Here is a 10341-nt window from a genome sequence, read left to right as displayed (position 1 = left end):
TTTACAAAATATCACAAGATTTTCATAAGTCAGAAATCATATATCCATTCTACTTCCCCCACAGAACTGATTGTTTTTTATGCTTGAAAGATTTTACTAAAGATTTTATCACACTTCTCTGTAAAAAAAAAAAAAAAGATATAATTTGAAATTTATTTTTTTTAACTTCCTGTGACCAGAAGGCGGCCCTAGGAGTTAATTTTTTTTTTTTTTTCTTCTGGATTGAATTCTCATTACAACTGTTAGTAGTACAAAAAAAACGTTCACAAATTTGGTAATAGCTAAAACTGTCTTGAAAATCCATCTCTTCATGAGAAACACGGCCAGTTTGTGGGGCCTTGCACAAATGAGGCTTTGGGGACACTAAAAACCTTAACTTGCCCCTTAGTTTGGTGCCTGGAGATAGTTCAGGTACTGGGTGAGGTAAGTGGGGCCTCTCAGGTAAAGTGACGGGGGGACTGAAAAAGGGCAGGTGGGAAAGGTGATCTGGCATGACATCACACTAGGCAGATCAACATAAGGAGAACACAGGAGGCTGAAGACCTAGACAATTTCTTCTTTTAAAACTACCTACTTTGCATACTGCATTTTAATGAGAAAGTCTCCAAGTACCCTGGGGGTGTTTGAAAATTGCCTCAGAGACAATGAAATATAGTGGAAAGATCTGGTCAGAGCTAGATGAGAATCCCAGCTCTCCCAAAGACCACCAGTTTGCTTTGGGGCATGTCTCTGACCTCTGCACTTCTCCTTTTCCTCAACTGATACAGTGGGGCCTGGGGCCGTGAGGGTGGATGAGGTTTTAGGTGTGAAGTGCCCAGGATGGGGCCTGGCGTCAGTGTCAACCAGGTTCTCTGTGGCTCTGTGTTCATGGGCTGCCTCTTCTGTAGACTGTACCAGCTCCAGGGCACAGCCAATGTGGGCAATCCTGGGCTCTAACTTAAAATGTGCTCAGTCCCCTGCTGTCCCTATGTTTACTTGCTGAGAAGTTTGTGAGGTTGATGAGGGAGTTGTAAAGTTTTGGCATTTCCCTTGATCTTAGGGGTGTCAGGGCACTGTTTTCTCCCATATAGGAGATACCTAAGGCTTTGTTAGAACTTTGTTTTCTTGAAGTGAGAGGCCTAAAGAACTTAGATATAAAAGAGACAGAGGAAAGACACTGAGGCAGGTTTCCCACAGGAAGTTTATTGAGGGAGCCAAAACCAGTGAGAGGACAAAGGAGTTCTACCTCAGCCTTCCTCCTTGAAGCTGCTGGCCTCCAGCATGATGGGACACTCTGGGTGGGGAGGGCCTACACTGTGTGGGGCTGCATAGAGCTTTTGGAAGCTCCTGCCCCTCACACCACAGTGTGTCCTGCCCCCAAAAACCCAGATATATGAGACAGAAGACATAATTCCCACCCCTGGACGGTGCTGAGGAAACACCATTACCCATCCCACCCCTCCCCCAAAGGGCTAGAGCTCTAGCCATCAAGACCTCAGGAACAAGAATGCCCAGCAGCCCTCTGATTGGCCAGTCTAATCCTCAGCTTGAAGGCTTGGGCAAAGGGCCTGGCAGGGATGAAGAGGCACTGACTAGTCAGTTCAGACCTGGCCTCAGGCGTATTACTCTAGGAGCTAATACCTAATATCCAAACATGATTAAAAACACTCTGGACAGTTCTGGTGGCAGAGGCCACACCCCAGATAATGGCAGTCCTGCTAGACCCTGCCCAGAGATAGGGATCCAAACCAACTGGGTGTATGTGAGTGAGACCACTCTGCCCCGCAAGGAGGATCCTCCAGGGCTCAGCTGGGGCCCAGAAGCCTGGGCTTCTGTTTCTCCCAGTCCAATGCCAGAAATTCCTCCAAACATCCCCCAGGTGGGAGAAAGGGAGGCAGAGGTGGAGAGCTCGTCAAAAGGCTCACCCATGTATGAAGCTGGAGGTCAGATCTACTGGGGAGAGGAAAAGGCGGTAGAAGGGTGAGGTGTTGCGGTGGGAGCACTGGGGCATTCCTCAGACTCTGGCATGTCATCCTGGAAGTATTCAGCCTGGCGGTACTGCCACAGACGCAGGTTCCCGTCCCACTGTGGGGCAGAAGGCGACAAGTAGTCAAGGGGATGCTTCCCCATCCCAGGCCCAAGCCCGCGACATGCGCTGGCCTTCCTAGCCCTTGCAACCTCACCGAACTGCTGACAATCTTTTCCTCAAAGGGGTGCCAACTGACGTCACGCACACAGGCCTTGTGGTTGGTCAGCTTCTTCACGATGTGGCCGCTTAGGAGGTCGTACACTGTCCAGAAAAGGCCAGAGTAGAGCAGGGCCGCCAGAGGACCTCCAAACCACCCTCCTCTCTCTGAGCAGCAGTGCTTACCTGCCTCTCAGGCAACTTTCTGCTTCCCCAGGTGAGCAAAGGTCACACCAGAGGGCTGCTAGGTCTGTTTCTTTTCCCTGGTCCTTTCCCTAACTCAAGTTGAGGGGTTGGCTAGTGGAGGTTGGGTATCTCTGGCCCTTAGCTAAATTTCACAGGGCCTACAGTTAACACAGCACAGTTAAAAAACTGTGGCTTCTAGTAGAAATTTTCTAAAAAGCCCATGAGACTTGGAAGGTAAAACAACAGTGAACAATGGGTTGTCTCTGCAGATGTCTGAGCTGGCTGCTCCATATTTGAAATGGGTGTGTCTTTCTCTTTTTCTGCATGGATCTCTATCTGAAGGCCTTGTCTCAGACACAGCATTGTCATAGGCTCATTATATCTGTGCCTGTGTCTCTCTGTCCTTTACTACTTGCTGATGTCTTTTTGCATCATTCTTTTTGTCTCTGTTCCCTCCTTTCATCTGCAAGTCCTCTTTTTGACTGGCTACAAAATGGAACTGAGTATGTTCTTTGTAATTTATTATATCTACTGACTAGAATCCTATGGAAACCCTGGTGGCATAGTGGTTAAGAGCTATAGGCGCTAACCAAAAGGTTGGCAGTTCGAATCCACCAGGCACTCCTTAGAAACTCTATGCGGCAGTTCTAGTCTGTCCTACAGGCTCACTATGAGTTGGAATCGACTCAATGGCAATGAATTTGTTTTTTTTGGTTTTAGACTCCTATACTCCATTTCTTAATTTAAAATGCTGATAAACAGAATATCTTCTTTTTCTCTGTTTAAGCCTCCCCTGCTCCACACTAAATTAAATTTCACTTATAGTCATCACTGCGCTTTTTTTTAAGGTGGTCACTGGTGGTTACAGGTGGAACGCCAGAGAAACATCCCTGCCCTTCCTTAGGCCCCCTGAGCTGACACAGTCCTTACCAACCACTTTGCCGGTAGAGCAGCCGCTATAGATGAACTGTTGCCCAGTGCTGTGGGTGGGGGAGAACCGGCAGCGGATGAGGGTATGCAGCACTCCGTGGCCCCGGTAGGTCATCAAGGAGCTGTCCCCTGGGAGCTTCAGCTTCCGCCAGGCTGGGTGAGGATGCAGGGAGAGCCCTAGGTTAGGAGGTCTGCTTCTGAATTCTCCTGTACAACCAGTCCTTGGCAAAGACCAATGCTCAGAGACATTGCCTTTCCATCTCTCCACTGGTGGCTCTTTCCCCTCCTAATAGTCCACTGGGGCACTGGTGGTTCAGTGGTAGAATTCTTGCCTTCCACGTGGGAGACCTGGATTCGATTCCTGGCCACTGCATCTTGTGCACAGCCACCACCCCACTTGTCAGTGGAGGCTTACGTGGTGCTATGATCCTGAGCAGGTTTCAGCAGAGTTTCTAGTTTAATACAGACTACAAAGGAAGGCCTGGGATCTACTTCCGTAAATCAGGCAGAGAAAACCCCACGGATCACAACAGTCATGGAGTGGCTCAGGACCTGGCAGCATTTGGTGTCATTGTGCACGGGGTCACTCAGAGTCAGAGGCTAACTCAACGGCAGCTATCAGCAACGACGACAATCCACTAATGTGGTCCAGCTGTTTGAAGATACTGAAATATTTCTGTATCGGCTGGTTTGGAGTGATCCCCTGCCCAGAACCCTGGGAACCCCTGGCCTTTGCCATGGTCCAGCAAATAAAGAGTTAATTCTTGGCCAAGCAGGATGGTTGGGTGGGGTGGGGGTAGGGGTGCTCCAGGACTCAGCTCCAAACTACAACCACATGTACTATGCCTATGTCAAGACTTACCAGTGGTTAAGTGTTTGACCTGCCACCCTGGCTCCCAATTCTTCCGATCACAGGTTCTCCCTTCCACTCTCACCTTTTTTGGGCACCTGCTGCCAGCGGTAGTCCCAGTCTTGCTGTGTGGCAGCTTGGCGTGAGGCTTCCATGCCTTCCCGGCTGGAAAAGCGCCGGATGTCCCAAAGCTTGATGGTCTGGTCTTTAGAGTTGGAGATGAGATATCGGGCATCGCCCTGGGAATCCAAAGATGAATAGGAAAGCATCAGAGCTTGCAAATGTTGGTGCCTGTCAGTCGGTTCCCCTTCTCTAGTGCAGGAGGAAGAATGTCAGTCCTTTGTGTTCTTCTTCCAGGTGAGCTCACCTTTGGTTTTCTGCCTCAGGTAGCTCCTCCTGGTGAGGTTTTCATTTCTTTGCCCAGGCCACTGCCTGGTCCTCTTATTCTAATCTGGATTAGGTTCTCTTCTACTTGTCTATAGCCCTGCCCTGTTCCTTGAGGACTAGTAGGTACAGAGGGATCTCGTGTTTCCTGGCTTAAGCCCCTCCCCTAAACTCTAGCTCTTGTAAACCTTGGCTAATAAAGAGCTTGACAAGTTCCCACACTGGTCCACTTTCACACCCTCCTAGACAACTAGAAGCTTAATAGGTAGGTTGGCTGTGCAGTTCTGCCTCCCCTGCCCACCTTGCTGTCAATGAAGGTTATGCCATCCTGGTGTCCAGCCAGTGCACCCACAGGCTTGGGGTCATCCTCCCGCATGGTGCGTCGATCCCACACTTTGCAGATAGCATCATCTCCCCCGGAAAACAGGATTTGGGAGCTTACGTCAGCAAAGGCTACTGCATTCACATCATCCTCGTGGGACTCAATCTAAGGGGGAGGAGGGCAGGATACCTAGGATTTCTTTCTAGGTCTTATGACAGGTCATGAAACAGGAGGCAGAGGCTCTAAGTCTTGGGAGCAATACCTGAAGGGTGCGCTGGTTCTGTTCTCGGTCAAAGACATACAAGCAGCCATCATTGGCCCTGAAAGGGAAAGAGTAAAGAGGACCCTGGAGCCAGGACCAAGAGGAATGATGCCATGAATGCTCTGGAGAGTCCCTGTGGAGAAGTCCTGTTGAGGGGCAAGCTCCTCTCCTTGTACAAAAAGCAGGAGTTAGCTGTGTTTGCACAGAGCTCCCGTCTTGTGCTGGGGAAATGGTGAGCAAGAGATGAAGTAACTCATAAACCTTGACCTTGGAGAAGGGCTAGATGTCCTCCATAGCTGATGAGGTAGAGGTGTCCAGTGCAATCTCTTTAACAGCAGAGCTGATCCTGAAGAACTCCTATTTCATTAAGAAAGACATGCCCTGCAAAATACTTACCCTCCTAGCACTTCTCGTCCATCTGAGGAGACGGCAATGGAGAAGACAGCAAAGCGACGCTCATCTGGCCTGAAAAGAGCCAAGAATGAGCTGGTTAAGTGGGCTTCCCCTCAGCCTTTGTTAATCTACATGGGGTCTGACAAGGGGTGTACGGCACACTTCGAAGGGGAAAAAGAAGTCCTGCCAACATGTGCCAGAATGTGGACCACTTCAGTGAGAACCGAGAAATTATCCTGCGACCCTCTATTTTACCCTGTTTCTTTGGTAGGCAGGATGGGTGGCTCCCTCCCAGAAATTCACGTGCAATTTGAAACGAGTGTACTTCTTTTCCTCTAAGCAGGGACTCCAGTTCAAGAGGTTTGCTCCTGGAGAACCTTTCTTGAGAAGTTTCTGATGAGACTGACTAGGAAGGGAAGCCAGTACCTTAGATCCAGGGCAGTGTGTGTGTCTCCCTCCCCGTAGATGCTGCAGATATGAACTAAGAAAAGAGAAACAAGAATTGTTCAGGGCTGGGGGAAGGGGAGTGGAAGAGATGGCAGGGAAGAGAAGGAACAAAGGCAAGGATGTCAGAGCACCCTGGGAGTGATCATCCCGGATGAGGCGTGGAATCCTGATTCAGAGGAGATGGGAGTATGAAGACCTCACATCTCAGGTTGCAGAGACAATGAAGTCTGGTGCATACTCACTGTAATCAGACCAGCTAGAGTAAAGGAAGTGGTTTCCATCAGGGGTGAAGGCCACATCCAGGACACTCCAGCCTACATCCCGGGCCTTGATGCTCTTGAATTTACGGAAGCGGCCATACCGGCAGTCATACAGTCGGATAGTCTGGTCTGTGTAAGTGGGCATCAGACAGAATTAGGGAACACCCTCCTTGGGTCCTCTCTTGATCAGACCTCTCTCACTCAGGGTATCTGTGGGATCTTTCTTTCATCATGGGAAACATGCTCTGGCTAAGCATCCCAAGGCCAGGGTCTGAGCTCCCTGGGTCTGGGGCCTTCTAGTTCAGTCAGGGAGAATGTTCTCTGTTCCAGGAAAGGGCAGTTTATGGGACCAGGGTCTGGTACCTTGGCAAGCAGACATGAAGATTTGACCATCTTTGCTGTAGATACCACAGAAAGCCTTCTGAGAGTAGGTGTCAGTGTAGCCCAGATCATTGGGCAAGAAGCTGGGGAAGCAGAGGGAATGTGAGGGTAAGGGGAGATCAGTGTGAACTAGGACTCCCAGTCAGTAGAATGCTAACAGAGCTGGGACATCAGTACAATGCACCCTTTTGACTTTGGGTATAATCCCTTTTCTTTTATCCACTTTGCCATCCTCAAAGTTTCTATACTTTCCTCCTCCGTTTACTCTCAAAGCTGCAACCCCAGTTAATCTAACTTTATTATCTCTGAGGATCCTTGCACACCTGCCCCTTCAAAGTTTAGGTGATAAAACCTATCTGGCCCTTCGAGTCTCTCCACCAAGCCCCATACTCACTGAGACATCACTCGAGACTGTTCTCCAAGGGAGAAGCTTCCCCGGTGGCAGAGGCCCCGTTCTCTCTAAATGGAAGGGATTGGGGAATACTGCTAGCAGAAACAGAGGACCCCTTCAGCCATACCAAGTTCCCTCCTCCAAAGATACTGCTCTTGCTACAGACATAGATTCCACACACAGAAGTCTGCCCCACAAAACTCTGATGCAGCTGGCCAAGAATTCCCCAGCTCAAGTATTTGAGTCTTTCTTGGAAAGTTTACTTCCCTCCTCTCTGTGGCTAGCAGAGCTTCTGGCTATCTCAGCAGGCCTCTTGCAGTCAGGCTAGAGGTGGAAAGGCCTACCTGGTGCAGCATTCGAGGAAAGCTGTACTTCTGGGCTGCCTGCCTGAGACCCAGACGACCTGTGGCCAATTCCACTTGTGTCTTGATCTCATTGCGTTCCAGCTCTCGGGTGTCAGGGGTTGCGTCCACTGTGAGTACCAAGGAGAAGTTTCATCCTAGGTCTCCTAGCCCCAGAGGACACTTACCATAACCATACCCAAAATGTAAGAAGATGGGGCTCACTCAAAGTGGCTGGCTGAATATACTGGAGCTGTAAGGACTCCCTCATTCCCTGAATTATCTCATTTTTTTCTTCTTTCATCTTAACCCATGGTTCTTCACCAAAACAACAACAAAAACTGTTTTCTAATTAGTCTTCCAACTTTAGGGTCTTGGTCTGCTTTCCTTCTTACCAGGTGGGTTGTATCGGTCCCCCAGGCGACCATCCCAGGCACTGTCATGCTCTTCCTCTGAGTCAGAGAGGGCCTGGATGAGTTGCAAATTTGCTGCACCTCCGCCCTGCACCAACCTCACTTGGCCTCTGTTGAGAGAACCCCCATGATAAAGGGGGGAACCCCTTCCCCCAAACCAACCAAATTCAGGGTCAGTGGCTATCCAGTTCTTAGACCACCTGATACTCAAGCCCTCATACTGTCCCCATTTTGAGAGTTTGAGGCTAACTAGACTGTTATTTTCAGTCTTCTATAGGACACAGGGAAACCCTGGTGGCATAGTGGTCAAGGGCTATGGCTGCTAACCAAAAGGTGGGCAGTTTGAATCCACCAGGCGCTCCTTGGAAACTATAGGGCAGTTCTACTCCTTCCTGTAGGGTCTCTATGAGTTGGAATTGACTTGATGGCAATGGGTTTGGTTTTTTTTTTTTAATAGGACACAGGGAGCCCTGGTAGCACAGTGGTAAACAGCTCAGCTGCTAATCAAAAGGATGGCAGTTCAAATCCACCAGCTGCTCCTTGGGAACTCTATGGAGTAGTTCTTCTCTGTCCTATAGGATTACTATGAGTCAGAATCGACTTGAGGGCAACAGGTTTGGTCTTTTGGTTCATACAGGACACAGTAGGAAACAGATTCTCACTCTTGGAGCAGGAAGAGAGAACCACTTCATGCCCTGGAGGTTGACGGATCTAACTAAGCTGACTTCCCAAAGAGCTAAGAATTCTGAGAGCATTTCCTTCTGAGCCTCTGCCTGAGAAATTCAGTATAGAACTCAGCAGTCTGAAGGGATCCCCAAGTTCATCTTATCCCCAGAAGCCAAAAGCACCCCTTTCCTGTCAATTCTTTGTGATCACTCTCTTCAAGTCATTCTTTCTCAAGAACAGGATTAGCGGTAGGTCAATTTAAACCTGTTTTTTCAAGTACACCCACATGGCCTCCTATCACATAACAATGGCTTTGCTAAAGTTCAACTCCCCCCTTCCCAACTCTTGTCCTCACCCCCCACTTCACTCCTTTCCCACCAGGGCCCTTTTTTTTTTTTTTCTACTTACTTAGAAAACAGATTAAATTTGTGTAGTCATAGCCAGAAAGGCTGCCCTGACCAGCCCCCTCAAACACAAGAGTGGGTCCTCTCGGTGGCCCTCCCTAGGCAAGGTAACCACTCTTACTGGGTATGGAGCTGAGTGCCACGGGTGCCTAGCAGGGAAAGGCTGTTCTGCTCACACAGAACAGCTGCCCTGGGCCAACCCTGTTCCCTCTCCTCTGTAACTTTCCTGCCTGAGAGGTGGGATCAAGGAACTGTGGTGGTGCCTGTTGGGGACACACTAGAAAGTAAGTTACCTGCGGAGGAGATAGGCCAGTACCTGGGCCAGATCCACATCTTCATCCTCCTCTTCCTCTTCCTCACTCAGTCGAAGGCCAGCCCCTCTTCGGGGCAAGCCCTCAGAGGGGTCTCCGGACCCGGATCCTGCACTGCTGCTGTTCCGTGATCCCATCTTCTGCTCACAGCATCCTTAGGACCTGTGCAGGGGCTCTTCCTGTCAACTCCTTGGGTTTAGTGAAGCAAAGCTTGCTCTAGAAATATCAGGATCTCCTGAGATCGGGCGGTAACTATTTCTAGGAGAATGACCCTTCCTAGGAACTCAGATCCCTTCTCTTTAGCAAGTGACAACTCCCAAGCCTTCAGGAACACAAATCTTTCCCAATCTTGTGAAGCAAAGAATGCAGAGTAAAGGCTAAGGCGCTACCCTAACTCACCAATGAAAATAATTTGAAGAATTTCTCAGTTTTCTACCCCAAACTCACCTATCAAAGTCCCTGGGGGAAGTGAAGTCTCAGGTAACCACTCCGGCTGTCCAATAAAAACCCCTCGCGGAAGAAAGTGCCGCACTAGCTTATCTCATCTAGCCAATCAGAAGCTTTAGGACTCAGAGACCTCCGACGCCCCCCATACCGACCAATCAGAGCGGTCTCTTGCGAAAGAAGGCAGCAGTGACAGCCAATGAGGTTAGAATTCGGCCGACCGCCCACCTTCCTCTGCCTCACGCCCACGTGGGGTGCCGGGGGTGCGTACATCAAAGAGGAGGCAGGAGGACGCCGGGAAGCACCAGCCGCTGGAGCCAGAGGTTACGGTCCGCGCTAGACCACCCACCAGCCAGGAACGGTCGCAGGACGCAGCTGCCCGAGGCCTTGTTTACACCGACTGCCGCTATATCATCGCCAACCGCTCCTCCGTCACGCGCCTCTTCGTCACGCAACGCCCGGCTTCCCGGCCGGCGGAGCGCCTACGTCATGCGACGCTCCTAGTGGTCCCGCCCCCCCGGCCCGCTAACTGGCCAGTGCAGCATGGTGATTGGCAGGTGGGCGGGAGAAAGAGCTTGAGAGGGCTTAAAAAAAAAGCCGATGCAGTCGAGTCTATTCCGACTCATAGCGACCCTGTAGGACAGTAAAACTGTCCCATAGGGTTTCCAAGGAGCGACTGGTGGATTCGAACTGCCGACCTTTTGGTTAGCAGCTGAGCTCTTAACCATTGCGCCAGGGGGCTGAGGGGAGAAGAAAGCGCAGGATAGAGGAGGGGCGTTTACTCCTGTTGGG

The 10341-nt window shown here is 50.1% G+C and overlaps 1 protein-coding gene across 9 annotated transcripts; it reads right to left on the bottom strand.

Annotated features, from left to right (window-relative positions):
* Positions 1-1162: 1162 nt before the first annotated feature.
* On the bottom strand, positions 1163-10042 carry DCAF11 (DDB1 and CUL4 associated factor 11). 9 transcript variants are annotated; one of them, XM_049898476.1, is made up of 15 exons: positions 9553-10042; positions 9088-9321; positions 7707-7834; positions 7315-7442; positions 6974-7038; positions 6562-6662; positions 6181-6327; positions 5918-5972; positions 5495-5563; positions 5099-5156; positions 4816-5001; positions 4216-4369; positions 3281-3433; positions 2163-2269; positions 1163-2064 (listed from the first exon to the last, which is right to left on the bottom strand). In XM_049898476.1, exons 2-15 carry the CDS (start codon positions 9240-9242, stop codon positions 1930-1932), a joined length of 1641 nt encoding a protein of 546 aa, XP_049754433.1. In that variant the 5' UTR covers positions 9243-9321; positions 9553-10042; the 3' UTR covers positions 1163-1929. The 9 variants fall into 9 exon arrangements, with proteins under 9 accessions (XP_049754433.1, XP_049754435.1, XP_049754434.1 ...); XM_049898478.1 differs by having other exon boundaries at positions 9088-9294; XM_049898477.1 differs by having other exon boundaries at positions 9088-9267.
* Positions 10043-10341: the final 299 nt, after the last annotated feature.

Source organism: Elephas maximus, chromosome 10 (assembly GCF_024166365.1).
Source record: "Elephas maximus indicus isolate mEleMax1 chromosome 10, mEleMax1 primary haplotype, whole genome shotgun sequence".
Taxonomy (NCBI): domain Eukaryota; kingdom Metazoa; phylum Chordata; class Mammalia; order Proboscidea; family Elephantidae; genus Elephas; species Elephas maximus.
This window is presented reverse-complemented; position numbering and strand designations above follow the sequence as displayed.